At 48.6% G+C, this 23,446-nt stretch overlaps 1 protein-coding gene across 8 annotated transcripts in view; it reads right to left on the bottom strand.

Annotated features, from left to right (window-relative positions):
- AZIN2 (antizyme inhibitor 2) overlaps positions 1–13,972 on the bottom strand; it is a 38,873-nt gene extending 24,901 nt beyond the window's left edge. Inside the window, exons 1-6 of one of the 8 annotated variants that reach the window (XM_032608533.1) lie at positions 13,847–13,972; positions 13,634–13,753; positions 12,797–12,973; positions 11,141–11,314; positions 1,711–1,883; positions 561–695 (exon numbers count right to left, since the gene is read on the bottom strand). In XM_032608533.1, the coding sequence (XP_032464424.1) occupies positions 561–695; positions 1,711–1,883; positions 11,141–11,314; positions 12,797–12,901 (587 nt within the window). In that variant the 5' untranslated portion in view covers positions 12,902–12,973; positions 13,634–13,753; positions 13,847–13,972. Of the gene's footprint in view, positions 1–560; positions 717–1,710; positions 1,924–11,140; positions 11,315–12,796; positions 12,974–13,633; positions 13,754–13,846 lie in introns of those variants that run through there. The other 7 variants (XM_032608540.1, XM_032608523.1, XM_032608557.1 and 4 more) reach the window with 7 other exon arrangements.
- Between the last annotated feature and the right edge of the window lie 9,474 nt (positions 13,973–23,446).

Raw genomic sequence — 23,446 nt, 5'->3', positions numbered from 1 at the left:
TGCTGCCCCTGGGGCTGAGCCTTCTGGGGTGAGGGCTAGGGCCCCAGATTCAGCCAGATCTGATGTACATCTCACTCAGCAGTCTGACATGCCGTGCTTCAGTTTCCCCACCTATAAAGAGGGGATAAGATCCCACAGTTATGGGATAGTGTCCATGAAGCATTTAGCAGAGTGCCTGGCCATCCTAAGTCCAAAAAAAAGGAAAGCTATATTGTTACGTCATAGTTCTTGCTTCTTCCATATCCCCTACCAGAAAAGAGGCACAGCCAAGGTGTGCCAGGATGACCTTTGGCCTCAGGCTGGGAAAACTCCTGCAAAGCCAGGTCCCTCCTGGAACCTCCTGGGACAGGACCTTCTGCAGACTGTGGGGTTGGGGCAGTGGGACACTCCAAAACTTCTTTCCAAAGGGAGGAAGCTCTCAAATGGCAGAATTCTAGGCCCAGGGACAGGCCTTCCTTGGAGACCCTGAGGGAGGTCTCACACAGAGTTGATTAAGTCCTGGGAAAAGAGGCAGTGGGCAGTGGGCGTGGGTGGTGATGGCGGGGCTTCTGGGCACTCACCTCACACCCACCACCTCTATGTGGTTCCTCTTGGCATCTTCAAACAGTTGTCTGCAGGATTTCAGCGACACTCCGAACTTGAGGCTCAGGCGGCTCCGGGAGTGGGAGTCATTGGTGGCAATGCACAGAACCATCCTGAGGAGACACGCAGCACCTCTGCAGGGGGCGCCATGCCTCACCCCCCACCCCGCCCCCGACCAAGCCTTCTCTAAGTCAAGAGGCATGAACCCTCATGGCTCAGAGCTACCCAACCCCACAAGCCCCTGGACCCCTTCCTCTCCCTGCACAGCCAGTCAGCCTCTGAGTCTTGTCCAATCCATTCCCTAAATGTCCCTGGGCCCTTCCCTGGGGCCCCTGCCCTGGTCCCAACCTCACCAGTTCTCCTCTGGGCAGCCCCACTTCTCTGAATCAGCCTTAACACCAGCCAGGCTTTTCCAACTTCTCTTGTATCGGGGGGACCATTTTTTAAACAGTCTTATTGAGAACCCCGATATCCCCAATATGTAAAACAGACAAAATGGAAGCTGCTTTGGGTGAACTAGAGTGGCCCGCCACCTGGCTCCCCAGGGTGTCCAGTGACCAGGTGAGAGGCACAGCCTGAGCAAGATGTGCAGCCCTGACCCCTCCCAAAGCCCACGTGCATTGGGGTCCCTGCCCTGTGACAAGCATCATTCACTTCTCCTTCCCCCCTTCACATGGTATGTTCCAGCCACACCAAATCTCTGCTTATCCCTCAAATGCCCCATGCTGCTTCTGGCCTCCATGCGTTTGCTCACGCAGTTCACTCTGACACACTGTTTATGCCCTCCCCAGATGCTGGTCACCCCTCAAGGCCCTCCTTAAATGCCACCTCCTCTGTGAAACTTTAAATGCCATCTCCTCTGTGAAACCACCACCCCCTCTTGCTTCCTCTGCCGTGACTTTGACCTCCGTAGTACCGTGGGCTTTGCTCTGCCTGGCCTGTAAGCCATCATTTCTACCTCTGTCCTACTCAGGCTCTGCATCCTGGGTCCAGTCCAGGAGTACCTGCCCCAACCTCCTGTGACTCTGGCCAGGTCCAGGGCAGGGTCCTCAGCCCCGGCCCCATTCCTCCCACTCCCTCTGCCCTCACACGCAGCCCAGCCTCCCGCATGAGTGCTTCTCAGCTTACTTGGCACTGGGGTGGCTTTTTACCACCTTTGCCAGCTCCATCTCGTTGTCAAAGCTCAGCAGCCGGACCCCATGCTTGGCAGCATACTTGATGTGTGCAATTTGCTTACAGGGGTTGCCGTAGATGATCTTACTGGCAGGGACACCAATATGCTGGACCAACTCCATCTCTGCCTGTGGGATCCCAAAGGTGGTGGTGAGGAAGCACCAGAGCCTGCTGGGCCCACGGAGGCCAAGGAAGCACAGATGAGGGACAAAGTCATAGCTGTGCCTGGGGAGGTCCATAAAAAGTGGGCCTCACTTTTAGACAACAGGTATACAAAAATCAGTACGCACACTGGTTCACCACTGACAGGCAGGGCTGCCGTGTACAGGTGTGTAGGTGGTTTACTGCACAATCCTAGGGAGGGAGGGGTCCCGTTCAGAGAATACATGGTAGATTTGTATGTTTATTATGACTTCCTAACAGTAAAGCATCTTGCTCTAACAAAATCAGTATATTTATTTACAACAATTAAGTGTCTTAAGGAAGGGATACATTTTCTAATTCACACAAAGGCACTCTACAGATTCATGGTAGCCCTGAAGACAGGTTTCTGACACATTTTCCTGGCAGATTTAAATGTTTAGAGACTATCACTTGATATATTAGAAAGTTCACCAGACCAATAATCTTTTTGACACAGGACATCCAACATCCAGACACCTGCTCTGTGCATGGCGTGGTGCTGGGCGGCTCCGGCAAGGCCCTCTCCCCACAGGGCCTCCTCTTCCTCACCTTTTCAGAACAGTGCTCCACCTGATTGCTGCATTAATGACCCAGACACTGATCATGATGATGGTGAAAGCACCCGTGCTCACAGAGCACCTACCACAAGCAGGCACTGAACGAGAGGCTTTACATCAGATGTTGGCAAGCTTTTTCCATGAAGGGCCAGAGAGTAAATATTTTAGGCTTTGTGGGCCGTATAGTTTCTGTACAACTACTCAAATGTCTTTGTAGCACCAAAGCAGCCACAGGTAATGCATAAGTGAATGAGCATGGCTGTGGTCCAATAAAACTCTACAAGTCCCATCATCCATTGTTTGCCAACCCTTGCTTTACTTATTTATGTATGTATGTATGTATTTTTATTTATTTGGCCTCGCCACGCACCTTGCGGGATCTTAGCTCCCCGACCAGGGATCAAACCTGTACCCCCTGCAGTGGAAGCACAGGGTCCTAGCCACTGGACCGCCAGGGAAGTCTCCAACCCTTGCTTTAGACTCACTCTTTTATTTACTCCTTACAATATGCCACCAGATGGTATTAGCGCCATTCTATAGAGAAGGAAACATGCTCAGAGAGGCTATGGAGCAAGTAGGAGGCAGAACCAACTTTCAAATTCAAGCCTGACCCTCTATGATTAAGAAGGTGTCAGTTTGGAAGCACGGTAGGAGACACAGGGCCATCTTCAGCCATCCCAAGTTTGTAATAAGACTGTGATTTTAATGTAGCAACTTTTCAGCACGAGGTATTTATGTGCATTACCTCATGCAATGCCTATAACTATCCTATGAAATATTTATCGGCCACATTTTACAGAGGACAAATTGAGTTCAAAGAAACCCACTTGCCTTGGTGACACAGCCAGTGAGTAGCAGAGGGAGACACAAAGGTCCACCTCCAGAGCTGGAACTGCTGTCATCACAGCTTGCTTCCAAAGACCCCACGTCTGAGCAGTTATGAAAATGTGGTTTCGCTCCCTGCTTCAGCCAAGAGGTGAGAGGAAGCAGCAATGGTAACACTTTGGGGACCTGTGGTTTAGCTTTGATTAAAATTATTTAAATAATAACCATTGTCATTCATTAAAGGATTACTGTATGCCAGCCATTGCATTAAATATTTTATAGACATTCTCATTTCATCGCCATATTAATCTTATGAGGCAGGAAACAGAGGCTCAGAGAGGCCTTAAGTGACTTGTCCAAAGTCACACGGCTTACAAGTGGCACTGCTATAATTCTAACCCAGGACCGTCCGACTTTAGCACACCAGCTCTTAACCACAGCACTTCAGTGGAGAAGACACCTTGATGTTGAATTGACAAGTGTATCTCGAGCATCTACTGAGTTGCCAGGCTTTGAGACAGGTGCTAATGAAAACAAGTGGTGAGTAAAGCAGACAGGGTCTCTGACCCTGAGGAGGTTTCAGGCAGATGGGAAAGAAGGGGAGGAATGAATGAACACTGAATAATAATAGGATTACAGATGGATAAGAGCCATGGAGAAAAAGTACCGGATACTAGAGAATGTGGGATGGGGAAACCTGGATGTGAGGGGGTGACGGACAGTTTTCTGAAGGTCAGAAATTTAAGCTGAGGAGGAGGTGTGGAGAAAACGGAACCCTCCTACACTGTTGGTGGGAATGTAAATTGGTGCAGCCACTACGGAAAACAGTATGGACGTTCCTTAACAAACTGGAAATAGAGTCACCATATGATCTAGCAATCTCACTCCTGGGCATATATCTGGAAAGGACAAAAGCTCTAATTTGAAAAGATACATGTACCCCAATGTTCATAGCAGCACCATTACAACAGCCAAGACATGGAAGCAACCTAAGTGTCTATCAACAGATGAATGGATAAAGAAGATGTGGTGTGTATATATATATATATATATATATATATATATATATATATACACACACACAAACACACATACACACACACAATGGAATATTACTCAGCCATAAAAAACTGAAATTCTTTCATTTGCAGCAATATGGATGGACCTAGAGATTATCATACTAAGTGAAATAAGTCAGAGAAAGACAAATACCATATGATATCACTTATATGTAGAATCTAAAATATGATACAAATGAGTTTATTTACAAAACAGAAACAGACTCACAGAAATAGCAAACAAACTTATGGCTTCCAAAGGGGAAGGAAGGGAGGGAGGAATAAACTGGGAGTATGGGATTGACAGATGCATACTTCTGCATATAAAACAGGTAAACAACAAGGATTTACTGTATAGCACAGGGAACTATATTCAGTATCTTATAATAAACTATACTAGAAAAGAATTGAAAAAAGAATATAATATATACATATATATGTATAACTGAACCACTTTGCTGTACACCTGAAACTAACACAGTACTGTAAATCAACTATACTTCAATTTAAAAAAAAAAAAAGAAATTTAAGCTGAGCCCCATAGGAGGCCTGGGCCAGGCTGAAAGGGAAGGAAAGAATGTTTCTGGTAGGAGAAGTGGCCTGTGCAGAGGTTCTGAGGCAGGAATGTACTCAGCCTGAGGGAGGAACAGAGAACGCTGGGGTGGCCTGGGCAGGGTGACCACGGTGGGGGACGATGAGCTTGCAGGGATGCAGGCAGAGCCAACAGGGAGACCAAGAAGGCCGATGTGATTTATATCTGACCCTGCCAGTGGTGGGAAACAGTTTGAGGGGTCTCAAGAGGGAAAAGGACATGATTAGATGGGCATTTTGAACGCAAGGTCTAAATGCATGTCACTCTGGCTACCGTGTGAAAATGGACCAAGGAAGGGCCTAGGAGAATTCTGGGAGACAGTCACAACCTCCCTGGGAAACAGGACAGGCTGCAGAGAAAGGGGGGTGGTGACATCTGTAGGCATGGCTGGCAAGCTTGGTGAGGGACTGCACGTGGGGATGTGGGGTTAGATGTCTGGGGGGGACTCCTCGCCCAGCAGACCCGGGGCCCCTCTCGAGGGGGAGATCATGAGTGCATTTGAACACACTGGGTTCCAGGCATCCTGTGAACAAGTCAGCACCTGGATACATAGGGTCTGGGCTGGAGATCAAAACAGGGGAGGTGGTGGCATATCAGGGGTATTTGAAGCCATGGGAGGAGATGAAATCCCCTACAAAGACAGAGAGTTTATAAGAGAAGGGAGCCTGAGCCAGAATCCAGAGGAACTCTCCCAGCTAGAGAGCAGGAAGAGCCGGTACAGGACCGAGGGGAGGAGAGAGCGTCCCCAGAAGAGGCAGAACAACGCAGAGGTTCTTATGCCATTCCTGTCAAAGCAAACCCCGTCTTGCAATTCACATCTGTGCAGAAGGAGACCTCTCCACTGTCAGAGGCACCCCAGGAGGGTGGAGCAGGCTCCCAGCAGCGTCCACTTTCACTGAATATGTTTCTAAAGTCTTTAAAACCAAGAGCACGTGTTGCTGAGTACAAGCGTAGCTCATTTCATTTCGCCTCACTCTCTCGTGCTTTGCAGATATTGCGATGTTTACAAATTGAAGGTTTGTGGCAACCCTGCATCAAGCAAGTCTATCGGCACCATTTTTCCAGCAGTGTTTGCTCACTTCATGTCTCTGTGTCACATTTTGGTAATTCTCGTGATATTTCAGATGTTTTCAGTGTTACTGTATTTGTTTTGGTGATCTGTGGTCAGTGATCTTTGATGTTACTATTGTCATTGTTTTGGGGTGCCACGAACCACGCCCATATGCCCATACCGTGAACTTAATGGATAAATGTGTGTTCTGACTGCTCCACCCCTCAGCCATTCCCCATCTCCCTCCCGCTCTTTGGGCCTCCCTATTCCCTGACATACAACAACCCAACCATATCGAAATTAGGCCAGTTAATAACCCTACAATGACCTCTAGGTATTCAAGTGAAAGGAAGAGTCTTCTCCTAAGAAACTGCCACCCCACACTTCAGCAACCACCGCCCTGAGCAGTCGGCAGCCATCAACACGGAGGCAAGACCCTCCACCAGCAAAAGGATTACGACTCGCTGATGGCTCAGATGATGGTCAGCATTTTTTAGCAAGAAAATAGTTTTTACTTAAGGTATGTACATTTTACTTCAAGTATTTTTTTAGACATAATGCGATTGCACACTTAATAGACTACAGTATAGCGTAAGCATAACTTTTATATGCGCCGGGAAACCAAAAAAATTGTGTGACTCACTTTATTGTGATCTTCACTTTACTGCAGTGGTCTGGAACCCAACCCACAATATCCTAGGCTAGGCCTGTGTTTTTAAAAAGAATGTGTTTCAGGGCTTTCCTGGTGGTGCAATGGTTGAGAGTCCGCCTGCCGATGCACGGGACATGGGTTCGTGCCCCGGTCCAGGAAGATCCCACATGCCACGGAGCGGCTGGGCCCGTGAGCCATGGCCACTGAGCCTGCACGTCCAGAGCCTGTGCTCCACCACGGGAGAGGCCACAACAGTGAGAGGCCCGCGTACCGGAAAAAAAAAAAAAAAGAATGTGTTTCAATGGATGCAACTAGAGATTATCATACCAAGTGAAGTAAGTCAGAAAGAGAAAGACAAATGCCATATGATAATCACTTACATGTGGAATCTAAAATATGACACAAATGAACCTATCTATGAAACAGAAATAGAATCAGGGACATAGAGAATAGACTGGTGGTTGCCAAGGGGGAGAGGGGTGGGAGAGGGATGGATTGGGAGTTTGGGATTAGCAGATGGAAACTGGTATATATAGAATGGATAAACAAGGTCCTGCTGTATAGCACAGGAGCTCTATTCAGTATCCTGTGATAAACCATAATGGAAAAGACTATGAGAAAGAATATATATATGTATAACTGAGCCACTTTGCTGTTCAACAGTAATTAACACAAAATTGTAATTCAACTCTACTTCAATAAAACGTAAATTTAGGGCTTCCCTGGCGGCGCAGTGGTTAAGAATCCGCCTGCCAATGCAGGGGACACGGGTTCAATCCCTGGTCTGGGAAGATCCCACATGCTGCTGAGCAACTAAGCCTGTGCGCCACAACTACTGAGCCTGAGTGCCTAGAGCCCGTGCTCCACAACAAGGGAAGCCACCGCAATGAGAAGCCCGCACACCGCAACGAAGAGTAGCCCCCGCTCTCCACAACTGGAGAAAGCCCGTACACAGCAACAAAGATCCAATGCAGCCAAAAATAAAATAAAGAAAAATTAAGAAAAAAAAATTTTTTTAATACTAAAAAATAAAGAATGTTTCAAATGGGGAGTCGCTACTCAATGGGTATAAAGTGTCAGTTCTGCAAGAGGAATCAGTTCTAGAGATCTGCTGTACAACATGTTGCCTATACTTAATAATTCCTTATTAAACACTTAAAAATTTGTGAGGGTAGATCTCACTTTAAGTGTTCCCATCACACACACACACACACACACACACACACACACACACTTTTTCACGGTGAGATCAAAAGCTAGGAGGACCAAGGAGTGTCCCCTACAAGGTCTAAAAGCATCAACATGGACAGATCTCCAAAATCTGCTGAGCTTAAAGCTACTGTAAGGGACTTCCCTGGTGGCGCAGTGGTTAAGAATCCACCTGCCAATACAAGGGACACGGGTTCGAGCCCTGGTCTGGGAAGATCCCACATGCCGTGGAGCAACTAAGCCCATGCAGTGCACCACAACTACTGAGCGTGCGCTCTAAAGCCCACGCGCCACAACTACAGAAGCCTGTGCTCCTAGAGCTCGTGCTCCGCAACAAGAGAAGCCACCCCAAGGAGAAGCCTGCGCACTGCAACAAAGAGTAGCCCCACTCGCCACAACTAGAGAAAGCCCACGCGCAGCAATGAATACCAAACGCAGCCAATAAATAAATAAATAAATTTATTTAAAAAAATAAAAATAAAGCTATGTGGCACAATACCTACCACATGAACATCTTATATTTTGTTACAAAATCACAAGATATTTTGTATGTTTCCTATGGATCGTATTTGTAAGTATTTTTCAAATACCATGTAGCCACCCAACTCAAACTCAGAATGCTGATTATCTCTGGAGACATAAAGCTGACGTTCTACTTTTTTTTTGCAGATGAATCAACGTATTATTTGAATAATTCAAAATGAATGTTTAGAATAAAGTGCTCACTGGATCCTGGAGATTGCTGGGGACATTGGCAAGAGGAGATTCCTCGGAATGATGAGTGGAGGTCGGGAAGCAGTGGCTTAAGGACTGGGTGCTAAGGGAAAGAGACAAGTGACTGCAGACAGGCAAGTGTAAACAACTCAGTCTGGCCACGAAGAGGGAGCGAGGGATTGGGCTGGGGGACGATGTGGTGTCCAGAGAAGGCATTTTAAGATGGGAGGATGCTGAGGGAGACAGAGAGGGCAAGGGATGGGGTAGGAGAGATGACATAAGGTCGTTGGGAAGGTGGGTGGGTGGACCAGAGCCCCGTGTAAGGCTCCGTGGCTGGTGCTCTTGACCCTGGAGCCTGTCTGATGCATATCTGTACACCGAGCCCCAGCTCATGCCTGACCCTAGGTCAGTGGCCTCCAAAGCATGGTGCTGTACAGCGTGGCCACCAGCTCCAACCAACCAGAAGAGGGCAGCCTTGGCCTTGCAAGAAAAGCTGTGCCAGCCCTCAGGAAATGCACCCAAGGGCCACATGATCCCACCTACCGGGTGGGGTCTCAGCTCGGCCATCCCCTCCCCAGGGATCTTGGCAAAGACAGAAGTGATAAAGTCAGAGACCCCTTGCCATACTCAAGCGGCCCCTTCCCAGGGCATCCCTCAAACCTCTGTGCCTCCTTTCCTTATACACGAACTGCTTCCTCATGGGGCTGTTGTCAAAATCACAGTGATAATAATTACCTCACAGGGTTGTTTCAAGAGTCAAATGAGTTCATGTACAGAAAACGCTTGGCAAAGCACATGACACAACAGGAGCCCTCAGCAAACGCCCGCCCCCCCCCAACTTCAAGCCCTACACCCCACAACTCTGCCCTTTGGAGGCCAGTCCTGAGGCTTGAGGGCCAGCACAGGTCCCCACCTCTGGGTTTCCGGAAGCAGAGGACTCTAGTCAGTGAGGTTGGGTCCTATTCTTCACCCCTAGACCAAGAGTTATGGAAAAGGGTCCCCTTCCTCCTCGGTCAGAGCAGAGACCCGGCATGCTGCAGGGGGCAAGTCTTGGCTCTGCTACCAGCAAGCTGTGTGAAGCTGACCCCCAGTTCCTCAACTGCAAAATGGCAATCTCTTCTCCTAGGCACTCCATGGGGCTTTATGTGGGGCATGCGTGAAACCAGGCGTGCAAAACAAGAGCTGATGCAAAGGGGCTTCACGGGTGACATGAGGGAGACTCACCTACCAATAAGGACACTAACATGCATCTCTGATAAAGGTGAACCTGCTCGTTCCAACCATCCACCATGGTGTGCACCTCTCTCCCACCTGGAATCCCTCCAGCCTCCTACCCAGATGAGCTCTCCTCCTGTCTCCTCCAGATCCCTTTCTAGAATCCTCCGCACAACACCCAGCTATATTGCTGACCAGGGTTTAAAAGGGATTCCCCCTCAAAACAATCATTACTAAACACTTTTAAATAACTGTAATAACAGTATGACAAACCAATGCCCACAGGCTCGCTCCCACCTCAGGACCTTTGCACTTGCTGGTCCCTCTGCCTGGAATGCTCTTCCCCTGGTTATCCACCTGGCTTGGATCCTTTGCTTCCTTCAGATCTGTGTTCAAATTTCAGTGACGCTTTCCCTGGCCAAACCATCTAAAAGTACAATCCTCTTTCTCGACATCCATGTCTCTTCCCTACTTCCCTTTCCCTCTTTAATTTTCTCCACAGCATTTACCATCTAAAATACCATAGACTTTCATTGTTTCACTTGTTTGTTCTTTAGAAAGCAAGCTCCACGAAGGGACTTTTTTTGTTTTGTTCACTTGCTAAATCCCCACCTAGAAAAGTACTTGACCCCCCAGTAGCTCAATAAAGGTTGCTGAATGAATAACGATGTCCAAAGCTGTACTCTGAGGAAACTTTATAGCTAAAAGACTTATCAAGTAAGAACAGAATGGAAATAGATAAGCCGTGCATTCAACTCAAGGACAACAGAGTCTGTTTTACTCAACACCGTATTGCCAGCCCTACCTAGAACAGTGTCTAGCACACTGCAAGAGTTCAATGAATAGAGAATGACAGTAATAAACAAATCTAAAGAGAGCAGGAGGGAATTAAGACAACAGCATTAATCAAATCGGAAAGGCAGCAGAACTGGCAACAAAATTCTATAAGGATTAGTTAAGAAAATGTACAGTCACACGTTATTAAAATTATAAAAGAAAAAAATAAAACCAATGATAAAACGGTGTTTTTGTTTTGTTTTAATTAGAAGAATATCACATATAGCTCTATGCCAAGAAGTTTGAAAATCTCCATTAAAAAGGTGACTCACCTACCCAGGGTCACACGTGGTTCCAATGTGGAACTTCAAGGCTGGCAAATTCCACCCTCATCCCTTACACCCCTTGCATGTGGTGGCCCTTCCCAGAGGGCAGGGGCCAATTACAGGTCACTCCTGCTTCCCCAGGTCCACCCACAGCAGCTGCAGCTGGGCCATGTGGGCGTTCAGTAGGCAGTGAGGGTCAGTGTGCAGGTGGGGGGCAGGGGCTCACCTTGTTGGCACAGCTGAAGCCCAGTCCTAGCTCAGCCAGGACCTTCAGCACACCCGGGCTGTTGTTGCACTTGACAGCGTAAAAGGGTCGGACTCGCGGCAGGCACTTCAGAAAGCAGAAGTGCTTTCGCACTACAGCACCCAGGTCGGCCACAAAGAAGGCAGCGACCTCTTCCTGCACAACAAGAAGGGTGAATATGAGATCACACCCAGCTTCCTCCTAGTGCGTGCCATCCACAGTCCTCCCAAGTACCCTGCTCTAAAATTCTCTGGGGATCCCCAAGCCTACAGGACATTCGAGGCTCTGTGATCCAGCTCCAGTCCCTTCCCTCACTTCAGCTCAAACTCCAGCTCTATCCTAGATCATTTTCCACCTCCCAGCCTTTATTCCCACCATGTCCTCCATACAGAATATCCTTCCCCCACATGTATCTGGCAAGTTCCTAATCCACCTTCAAGTTCCAGCTGAAATGCCACGTTCCCCCAAACCAATAAGGCAACTCCGCCTTTAATGCTCCCACTGCATTTTGCACATGCTTCCAAAGTATCAGAACTCTGTGTATATAGACAACTGTTTTCTCCAGAAAAAAAGATAAATTCCTTGAAGACCCACAGCCTACAGCCACTGCCTTTCACATTTAGGTGTTCAATGAAGACTTGAAGTAGTCCCACTGCTACTGCAACCCATGCCTGAGGACAGCTGTTTACTGAGGGTTGAACACATATGAGGCCATTGGTGAGACCACATTAATTAAACCTTTTCTGGGACTGTTTCCCTTTTATGCAACACTTTTTTACTGATGCCCACCTGGTGTCTGACCAAGCATACCTATGCAAGTATGCTAAGTATGCTTGGGCCTGCAAAAGAACCCCTTAAGCAATTACAAGCCCATTCAATCAATGCTAAGCAGGAGTTTCTACAAAATGCAGAGGGGGCCATGGAGAAGGAAAGTACAAAATCTGCCTGGGGCAATCAGGAAAAGGTGACACGATGAGTAATAAGTAATGAGTAGAAATAGGTAAGAGGCAAGAGAGGCTGGGAGAAGGGAAGAGGGAACAGCCTGGGCAAAGGAGTGATAATGGAGCACATGGAATCCTCGGGATATATGAGCAGGGTACTTCAGCTCTGATGGAGCATAATACATACGGTGGGAAAAGCCAGGAATGGGGCTATGAAGGCAGAGGGGATCTGACCTGGATCCTGTAGGGAGTGGGAAACTGCCAAAGAATTCTGATTTTGAGCAGGGCTGTGATAGAGTTGGAAGGGGTGGGATGAGGCAGGGAAAAGGTTAGGCGAGTTTTACAGAGATGAGGCCTAAACTACACAGTGAGGTCCCAGAAGAACGTACTGAAGGGTAATTCCAGGAGGCTGCATTCACAGAGTTTGGGGGTGCCCAGGTGTGGGAGGGGCAGTGAGGACTCCCAAGTTTCTGACCTAGAGGCCTGCGTAGATGATGGTAGTGTTGTTCATGAAGGCAGGGAACACAGGAGGGGCAGGTTTGGGGGCAAGGACCAGGAATTTGGAGAAAAAATGAGACGTCTCTCACAAACAGAAAGGAATGAATACCAAATAAGTGAAAGAATCAGATGTGGGCCCTAGGAGGCAGCTGAGCCTGCTGGGAGAACAGAAGACCCATCCCCACTCCCAGGCCCTCACCGTGGTGGCCTGTGAGGCCCCCAGAGTGAGCTGCTCCAGCAGGTCTCGGGTGCTGAAGCCCTCCTCCACCATCACGAAGTCCGCTTCACTCAGGCGGCCAGCCATGCCGCGGAGGAGCCGATGGGCTGGATGGAGCTGCCGCTGCCTCCGGTGCCTTAGAAAGTATGCAACACACTTCTGGAGGAGAGTGAGGGTCCCGCTGAGGGGCTGGCGTCAGCTGCACCCCTCACCTCCCCAAGCCAGGGCACCCACTCCTGTCACACCCTGCCCCCAGCACAAGCCTGGGGAGCTTAGGTTCACTGGGAGGAGTGAAGGAGGAGGACGATCAGGAATCCTGGACTGGGACAAGGCATTATCTGCCTAGATGTCACTGCCTCTCCGAGTCTCAGTTTCCCCATCTGTAAAATGGATGCATTGTTTTGGAGATCCTTTCCAGTTCTGAAATTAGGGTTTGGGTTTAAAGAGAAAGAATGAGAGAGAAAGAGCAGGAAAGCCGAGTGGGGAAGTTTCCAGGTGACCCCCCCATCCTGACCACGCCCACCTAAAGTGGCTGCAGGTGGTCCCACCAAAGAGTCTCAGCCTGAGAGCTGAGGTTCGAGTCCGCTCTCTGCTGCGTGACCCTGGGTAGGCCCCGTCCCCTCTCGGAGCCTCAGTTTAACCGTTTGTAAAGAGGGGCCGGGATGGTCCTGACGTGCTAGGACGGTAAGCGTGCGTGGGGGCTCCACGTGGTGGGTGATGGCCGAGGGCTCCCGGGCAAGAACTGAAGGCTGAGGTTCTGTCCCGGTGAGCCCTCCTGAGTGCAGGGCCGAGGTCCCGCCCACCCCCAAACCCCCTTACCAAGCCCCGTGCTCCTTCGCGGGGCCAGAGTCAGGCACGCTGCTAGGGGGGGTCGCCGGTGACCTCGAAACTTGTGCAGCACCCCGAGGAGGAGTGGCAGCTGCGGAGCCGAGGCCCCTGCTGAGAGGAGACAAGAGGGGCCAGGGAGCAGGTCAGCACTGGAGCCAAGAACGCCCGCTCCCGAGGCTCCCCAAGCCTCTCCCCCGCACTCGCCTTAAAACGCATTTACACGGCTTCGACCCATAGGTCCCCCCAGCGAGTGAAACGGCACCTCCGCGCCTCCGCTCGCTAGCTTCCCCCAGCTAGGGCCCGGCAGCCACCGACGCCACGCCACGCCTTCTGCCCGGCGCTCACTTATATAAGCCCCTCCAGACCCCGCCCCTGGCGCTCAGGCCCCTCCTCCGCTCGGCCCCCCCTCCGTAGCCCTGGCAACTGGGTGCCACCATCCCATTGGTCGATTCCGACATAAAGCATTCAACCCTGCTAGCCGGCTCCGCAAACGTGATCCTCAGTCCTACCGAGATCCCTCCGCCGCTACCCTACGCTGGGAAATCTCAACTGCAGGCCTGCTAGCTCAGAACCCCGAGCGTCTACGCGGTGGGACGCTTAGCTCCTGGCTATTAGATCTTGGAGAGTGGGCAGGAAGCCAGGAGGTTTTTTATTTGCTCTGGGAAGGCTTTTCTGTGACTACGTCAGCTCGACGGTGCCTCTCCTCTCTGATCTGGTGAATTGCCCACTCATCCCGGGAAGCCCAGGTCAAATGGGCCCAGGAGATGTCCTTGTTTTACTTTTCTAATAAAATCATTTTTATTTAATTGCCTCTTCCAGCATCCTCCAACTCAAAACCCAGATGAAATGTCTTCAAAGATCCTTCTTGTGACTTTCCCAGCTCAGGGCAATCCCTCCCTTCATCCCATCTTCTGGATCAGGCAAACTCTTACCTCTCAAATAAAATGTCTCCCTCTCCAAGAAGCGTTCTCTGACTTCCTCAACTCAAAGCGTTTCTTCTCTTTTATACCTATTGAACTCCTGCTCCTGCACATTCATCAAAGTCCAGTATGTCATCTCCCCTGTTGAGCTTCCCATGACTTCCCTAGCCAGAGGAACAATGGAACTCACAGCACTTATATCTGTGTGGACTCCTCACTCTTTTGGCTTTTGTTACCCGTAGCGTGAGATTCCTGTTGTTGCTTTACACTTCTTGTTTGGTTACACTTCCCAGCTAGTCTGTGAGCTCCCAAGGGCAGCAACTGAGTGCCTGGCTCCTCAGAACACCCAGGGCCTGGCAAAAACAAGAGTGCTGGGACTTCTCTGGTGGCGCAGTGGTTAAGAATCCGCCTGCCAATGCAGGGGACACGGGTTTGAGCCCTGGTCCCAGAAGATCCCATACCGCTGAGCAACTAAGCCCGCATGCCACAACTACTCAGTCTGCATGCCACAACTACTGAAGGCCATGTGCCTAGAGCCCATGCTCTGCAACAAGAGAAGCCACCCAATGACAAGCCCGTGCACCACAACGAAGAGTAGCCCCTGCTCGCCACAACTAGAGAAAGACCTCACGCAGCAACGAAGACCCAACGCAGCCAAAAATAAATAAATAAATAAATTTATTCTTTTTTTTTTTTTTTTTTTTTTTTTCTTTGTTGTACGCGGGCCTCTCACTGTCGTGGCCCCTCCCATTGCAAAGCACAGGCTCTGGACGCGCAGGCTCAGCGGCCATGGCTCACGGGCCCAGCCGCTCCGCGGCACATGGGATCTTCCTGGACCGGGGCTCGAACCCATGTCCCTTGCATTGGCAGGCAGACTCTCAACCACTGCGCCACCAGGGAAGCCCCTTATTCATTTTTTTTAAAAAAGAGTGCTGAGGAAGATTCAATATCTATGCTACTCAAAAGGTAATACAAAAGTTCATCTGAAACAGTAATTGTGCAAGGACAGCCAAGACATTCTTAAAAAAGAAGAGGACGTCTTCTACAATTCATCAAGATATTTTATAAAGCTATGGTCTTTAAAACATCATGGTGCTGGTGCAGGAAAAGACAGTGCTAGAACAGAACAGAGTTTAGAACAGTCTTGTGCATATTGGAGAATTTGGTCACAATGAAGGCAGCATTTCAAATCAGTGGGGCCAAAGAGCTTTTGGCCTTACATATGTGCTCATGTCCCCTGTCAGGTTTTAGGCTTCTTGAAAGCCAGAGGCACTTCTTGTTCTGCATCGGTATCTCCCTAGGGCACCCTGCACAACCTAATCAAAGCATCTTCGGCGCACAGATGGTATAGAGCAGTGACCATGGAGTCTGCAAGAGCCATTTTCTGCTCCCCACCCAGCCTGGCCACATAACTGCTGGAAGTCCTCGGTTGGATCCTCCTGCTGAGACCAGGGTCACATCGGCCTGGCCTGATCTCCACCTGTGAACTGAGAGGGCTCAGACTGAATGATTTCTCTGGGCTCTTCTGCCTTGAACACTCTTGCTTTCTATGCTAGGAACAGACTTTCAGTAGGCAGTCGCCTTCACAGGAGGGGTCATTTGAGATCCATTCTTTGAGAGATCTGTAGTCATTTGCACCATAGTGTGAATTAATGACTGAAGTCCTCCTAAGAATAAGCATCTACTGAATGGGAGGGGGTAGATAAGGATGGCCATGGCAGAAACCTCAAAGGGAGCCCTCAAGAAAAGATGACAGTAAGAGGATGGGAGAGGCACCCAAACAAACTGGCTATACTTTTCTTTAAGTCATTCTTTGAGCTGCCTTTATTTGGATGCCATGGTCTAAGTCTGCCTCACTAGCTCTTTTCATTACCTGGTACATAGTAGGCACATAATAGGCACATTCAGTATGCTAACTGAATGAATCGATAAAGGTAAAAAGAAACAAACCATAATCCAATCTGTCCATTTGTAATTTGTCAAGGGTTGGTAGTCAGAGCAGAAAAACCTGTCTCCTGGACTGGATACAAATAAGCTGTGGATTTATCTTTTTCCCTACTGGGTATGTGATGTCACTGAAACTCCATTACAACCCTATGTCATAGGGCTATAATTATCCCCATTTTACAGATAAGGAATCTGAGATTCAGAGAAGTTCAGTACCTTACCCAGGGTCACACAGCAAGTAAGGGTGGAGCTCAGATTTAAACCCATCTGGCCTGACCCTTAACCTTCATGCTTAACTGCCAACCAGTAGCTGAGCATTCAGGCCCCAGCTCAAAAAAAGTCATCCTGTTGGCATCCAGCCCAAAGTCTGGTGGCCCCTCTCCTGCTGGTCTCTCATGCCACCGTTATCGATGGATGCCATGCAGAGCCCTCAAAAACATGTTGCTGAAGCAGGACAAAGAGCCTTTGTTCTTTGACCAGGATCATATCCATCAATTTCAACCTATTCTTTTTTTTTTTTTTTTTTTTTTTTTTTGCGTTATGCGGGCCTCTCACTGTTGTGGCCTCTCCCGTTGCGGAGCACAGGCTCCGGACACACAGACTCAGTGGCCATGGCTCATGGGCCCAGCCGCTCCACGGCATGTGGGATCTTCCCGGACCGGGGCACAAACCGTGTCCCCTGCATGGGCAGGCAGACTCTCAACCACTGTGCCACCAGGGAAGCCCCAACCTATTCTTAAATTAATCATAAGTGTAGTCACAAACACTGCAATAACAAAAATGCCTTACGTGTGCATAGAACTGGAGAGTTTGTAAAATACTTTCCTGTTCATCATTTATTTGGGCTTCACAGTACTTTGTAAGATTGGATATCTGTTAAATTTAGGTTTGGCTGAGGAAAACAGAAAAGTCAAAAGTAATAGAGCCATAAACAAACAGGTTTACTCTGCTATGTATGTAGTATAACACTGGAGGGAGGCTTTCCAAATCTGGTATGGCAGCTCCACAAGGTCATCAGGAACCAGGGTGCCTCCTCTCTTTCAACTCTGCCATCCTCACTGACTGGCTTCTAGCCTCATAGTCCAAAATGGCTGCAAGAGCTCCAGCCACATTCCTGGGGCTAATATTTAACCAGTACACACAAGTGTGACCAGAAAAATTGTTCACGGCCAGTGTCCTTTCTGATTGATCAGTGCCCATCTTCATACTGATTGCTAAATATTTTAAACACCAACCCTGCACATTCCAGGGAAGAGAAAGCAGCCACCCCCAAATTCCACACGTGTTAATTTCCCAGGGCTGCCATAACAAAGTACCAAACACTGGGTGGCTTAAAATAATATATTGTCTCACAGTGCTGGAGGCTAGAATTCCAAAATCAAGGTGTTGGCAGTGCCATGCTCTCTCTGATAATTCTAGGGGAGAATCCTTCCTTGCCCCTTCTAGCTTCTGGTGTCCACTGGCAATCCTTGACATTCCTTGGCTTGTAGATGTATCATTCCGGTCGCGTGGCCATCTTCTTCTCCCTGTGTCTTCACATCATCTTCTATGTATACATGTCGGTCTCTGTGACCAAATTACCCCTTTTAAGAAGGACTTCAGTCGTATTGGATTAGGGCCCACCCGAATGACCTCATTTTAACTAGATTACTTGCATAAAGACCTTATTTCCAAATAGAGTCATATTCTGTGATACTGGGGGTTAGAACTTCAACTCATATTTTGGGGGGACACAAGTCACACCATACCAGCACCCGATACTTCCTTTCATATCATTGGCCAAAACATAGATACATGGCGCCACCTAGCTGCAAAGGAGACAGGAAGATGTCTTTAGTCTGGTACATTGTTGCTTCCTCCCACCCCCAATAAAGTCAAAATGGTAAAGAAGAAAGTAAAGAAACCAGTTCAGAAGGATTATGGGATTTACTCCATAGGGAGAGGTGACAGAGAAGTAAACAAACATTTTTTGACCACCCACTGTATGACAGGCATCATGCTGAATGCATGATTGCAATTAATCTTTAGACAACCCTGCAAGATAGGCATTATTAGTCCCATTCTACAGATGAGAAAATTGTGATTAAATCCTTTGTCTGGTGAGTAACAGAGCTGGGACTTAACTAACGTCTGACTGACATTATGCTTGTGAGATGGGTCCCAGGAAGAGGGCATGACTCCAGAACAAAGAATGCTGAGATTGATCTCAGAGAGGCAGCAGTGAGTGGTGGCATGAAGTAAGATCTTAATTCCCTGCCCAGGAATGGAACCTGGGTAGCCTGGATGAAAACCAGGAATCCTAGCCACCACACCTCATGGCTCTTGCACCCAGTGAAAAATGCAATTCTCACAGAGACAAAAACTGTAAAAACAGGTACAAAGTTTATCATTAGACACATAGCGCAACAACAAGTGGGAGAGCACAGTTTAGTTAGGACAGAAGCAAGGCAGAGATGCACACCCAGAGAGCAAGGGTGTGGGCGTTCTCCCTAATGAGGAGGAGTGCAGTAAAGAGGCGGTGAAGTCTTTTATATAGGGCAGATCTTCTGGGTCTTTGTTTACCTTTGGCCAATTATCTGGTTTCATTTTCCACACCTGACCTGCCTTAGGACCCTCTCCAACATGTGTGCGCAGCTTTTTTCCAAGATGGATTACAGCCCAGAGGCCTATGGGATGGCCTTAGCGTCACATGTTATGAGGTGGTGCCCCCTCCTTTTTGACCCCCAAGGAGCCTTTCTGCGTATGTGCAATGTTTCCCTTGGCCCAAGGGTGGGAAATGTATGACCTGTTGATCTTTTAACAGGGTTTAGTCCCACTCTGTCCCTGCCATAAAAATGTCCAACGTCTGGTTGTTTACCCTATTTCTGTGGCTAGTTTTTATATCGAGGTGCAGATCTTGAAATATAGACACGAGTCCGGTCATAAATATGTAGTCCTGGAGCCCGTTTGTCTCTTGCTTCAGGAAACGTAAACAGGGGGCTGGTAATGAATGTCTAGCCTGGAGCCCATCTTCTTCTCATCCCAGGTAGTGTGAACAGGAGGCCAGTTGTAAATATCTAGCCTGGAGCCCATCTACCTCCTTCCTCAAGATCAAGCCAAGTGCAAACAGCAGGAAGACCTGAGAGAGGCTGGAATTCAGAGTCAGACACAAGATGGATTGGCAGAAAAGGCACCAACCCCAAGTCAGCACTGCAAACTCCCTGAAGGCCTCAGTGAGATGGAGACCCTGAAGTAACCAGAAACCGGAAGCTGAAAGCAGCATTAGGCACTGTTAGGTCAGACCTGTCTTCACATTAAGATGGAAACTAAGCACTAACAGCAGCCACCATTTACTGAGCATCTACTGTGCTCCAGGCACTGTATTGTGTGCTTAATAATAACAATAGCAGCTAACATTGCCAGAGTATTTACTATTCTGCAGCCTTGATTTATATAACCTTTAACCTCACAACAACCCTATGAGGTTCGTGCTATTGGTGTTACAGAGCAGGAAGCAAGCTAGAGAGATTAACAAACCTGCTCAAGGTTACACAGCTAGTGAGTGGCACCATTACGCTACATACATTTCCTCCATCCTCACAGCAAGCCTGCAAGGTGGGAATTATTACTCTCATCTCACAGTGGAAGAACCTGAGGCCCAGGGAGGCTGAGTGATTTGCCCAAGGTCACACAGCTGGTAGGTGGTAGAGCCTAGACCCAAACTCAGGGCTGTGCGCGGGTGAGGAACTTGAAATGCTGCAGTCCAGAGTCGTGTTGGAGCAGACCCTGAGCCACAGCCCTTGGAACCCCCCAATTCTAGTTATTAGTGAGGTGTCTGTGTCCCCTGACACAAAAGCAGGCAGGACAGAGGCCCAGTCTGTGCCTCAGAGCCCAGCCTGGGACCGGGCACCAAGGAGGCAAAGCTTGAGTGTGTCGACTGAGTGTGGAATTATAGTTGCAACCCTTCCCTAGACAGACAGGATGCTAAGATACTGAATTTGGTACTTTGGATGTCTTTATGTTTATTTTCACTCTCTTTTAGGCTGAACACATGTGTGAAAAAATAATAATAAGGTGTGACAATTAAAGAATTCACACACTATCTCTCGCCAACCCTGAGTCATCTCTGACAAATGTGTTGAGAAAACAACAACAACAACAACCGAATAAAAAAATAAAAAATACTCGAATAAAAATTCTCACTTTGGCCAGCTGCTGTCGCCAGAGCCACCTGGGAGTAGAATGGAAAAGCGTGTTGATCTTCTGCATTCTCCAATGATTCTCAGATAAGTGTGCATCAGAAGCACCTGGAAGGCTTGCTAAATGACAGATTTCTGGACCCCACCCTAGAGTTTCTGATTCAGTAAGTCTGGGTGGGCCTGAGAATATGCATTCTGACAAGTTCCCAGGTGATGCTGATGCTCTGGCCCAGGAACCCCACTTTGAGAACCCTTGCCCTAAACGAACTTGAAGCACAGCAGGTAAAGAGGTCAAAGCTGTGTACCCTTGAAAAAGGGCATCAGGCTCTTACCCCCATCCCCTCTCTGGCAGGGAAGTAGGGTGGGGCAAAAACCAACCTGGGCTAGCCAAATGGCTGTACGGTTTCTAGATAACAAGAGAACAAATTTCATGGGTATATAAGCTTTACTCCATCTTCTGGGGCCACACTCACTGGCTGTGTGACCTTGGCAAAGTTACTTATCTTGTGTGAGCCTCACTTTATTCATCTGTAAAATGGACATAATAAGAGTACCTACTTTCTAGAATTGGCGTAAGGAATTCATGAGCATGTAAAAGCTCTTGCCTAGTGCCTGGCACATAACATTAGTAAATGCATTCTAAGTAGTAGCTGCTAGTATTATGACCCTGAGGTGGGGGTGCAGGGGCCCAGAGGAGAAAATTCAGAAATGTGTCAGAGTGATACTGCTGGGACAGGATGGGAGAAGCAGCCCCACAGGGAGGTTTTGGGACCTGAGCTGAGGAACACCCAGCAGGAGGCAGAGGCTCAGGAAGAGAGTCCGTGCAGTGTGAGGGGATGGGTGGTGGAATTCCATTCCAACCCCATGGGATGTCACGGGGGCAGAGCCAGTGTGCTGAGCACTGAGTCGTGGAAGCCTGCCTCAAGCTGGGCCTCTTTCTAAACTGCTGTAGTGTCATGTTCTCCCTTTGAAAACTGCTCACTCACCCCAGGGTGGAGTGGAGACAGGCAGCCATGTCTGTACCTCAGGGATCCTGCTCCCCTGCCCCACTGCCAATAGAACCACACAACATCCATATGCCTCCAGTTAACTGACCAGTCAGAGACACAGAGACTGTGGTCAGGTGACAGGTCAGAGCCAGGGTCAGTGGAATCTTCTCCAGAGGGAGCCAGAGAGTGTTTGCCTCTGTCTCTGAGGGTTCCTGCCCTGCCTGGTGTCCATGAGAGGCCCTGTGTCCTTTGGCTAAACCCCTTCACAGAGACCACATAGCAGAGTCCTCTATAGCATGGACACCAGACCTCCTGCCTTTGAAAGGCACAGTGTCACTTCCTCTGCATTCTACTGGTCAAAGTGGGTCACAGAGCTGTCCCAGATTCAATGTGGGATGAGACTACACAAGGCATGACTATTGGGAGGCACGGTTCATTGGGGACATCTTTGGGGCCTAGAACCACAAAATCCAACCAATCTCTGTATAGCCATAGCCCCACTCTAAATCGTCATCATCTCTAGCCTGGAGGTCTGCAGTAATTTGCTAAGGGATCCCCCTGCGTTACTTTTACCTCCTGCCAATCTAGTCCCGCACTGCCACCAGTGTTCTTATTAAAATACAAACAATGCCAAATGCAACTTAAGTCAATCCCCATTTTAAACTCTGCAATAGTTTCCCATGGCTCTTGGGAGAACGTCCCAGATCCTTAATAAAACCTGTGAGACCCTCCATCAGGGACCAAGTTCCAGGTTCCTAACTCTACCTGCCACCACCATCTGGACCTTTCTGCAGCTCCTCAAACCTTCACCGCCCTTTCCTTTCCTGGGGCCTTTGCATTTACCGGTTCCTCTTCCTGGAATGCTTTCCCTGCCTCTTCATCTGACCAACTGCTGCTCATACTTCAGGTCTCTGCCTAAATGTCCATTCCTCAGAGAGGCTGGCCCTAACACTTGGGATCAGTCAACACGTTTTTTGTTGCTAGAGAAAATCCAACTCAAACTGGCTCAAGCAAAAAGGGAATTTGTTGCCTCGTGTAACTAAGCCACCAAGGGATAAAAGTTCAGACACTGACTTTGCTTCAAGTCTCAGCTGGGCCTTCCATGGAGTTGGCTTCCTCCTCAGGCAGGCTCTCACCACATCCGCCAGCCCTGGACCCCGGGACTCTGTCTCCTTGGCCCTGTTGCTTGATGTGCACATCTCTGATCGGCCAGACCTGTACCTCCAGCCAAGCTGGGAGATGGGATGAGTACGGAAGGAGAGTGGGGAAGGGGAAGTTCCTCAAAGGAAAAGTGGGCGTTGTTACCTGAAGAACGAGGATGCATTCTAGGCAGGTAATAAACACTGATGCATTCCCTTTACAGCTCTTCCTCAACTTAGGATGGGTTACATTCCAATAAACCCATCATAAGTTGAAAGTGCATTTAATACACCCAACCCACCAAACATCATAGTTTAGCCCAGCCTACCTTAAACATGCTCAGAACACTGACATTAGCCTACAGTTGGGCAAAACCATCTAACACAAGTGTTGAATACCTCATGTAATTTATTGAACACTGTACTGAAAGTGAAAAACAGAATGATTGTGTGGGTACAGAATGGCTGTAAGTGTATGTATGGTTTACCCTTGGGACCGCGTGGCTGACCTGGAGCTGCAGCTGCCACTGCCCAGCATCACAAGAGAGTATTGTACCGCATATTGATAGCCTGGGAAAAGATCAAAATTCAAAGTACCGTTGCTACTGAATGCGTATTGCTTTCACACCAC

This window comes from Phocoena sinus, chromosome 1 (assembly GCF_008692025.1).
Source record: "Phocoena sinus isolate mPhoSin1 chromosome 1, mPhoSin1.pri, whole genome shotgun sequence".
Lineage (NCBI taxonomy): Eukaryota > Metazoa > Chordata > Mammalia > Artiodactyla > Phocoenidae > Phocoena > Phocoena sinus.
This window is presented reverse-complemented; position numbering and strand designations above follow the sequence as displayed.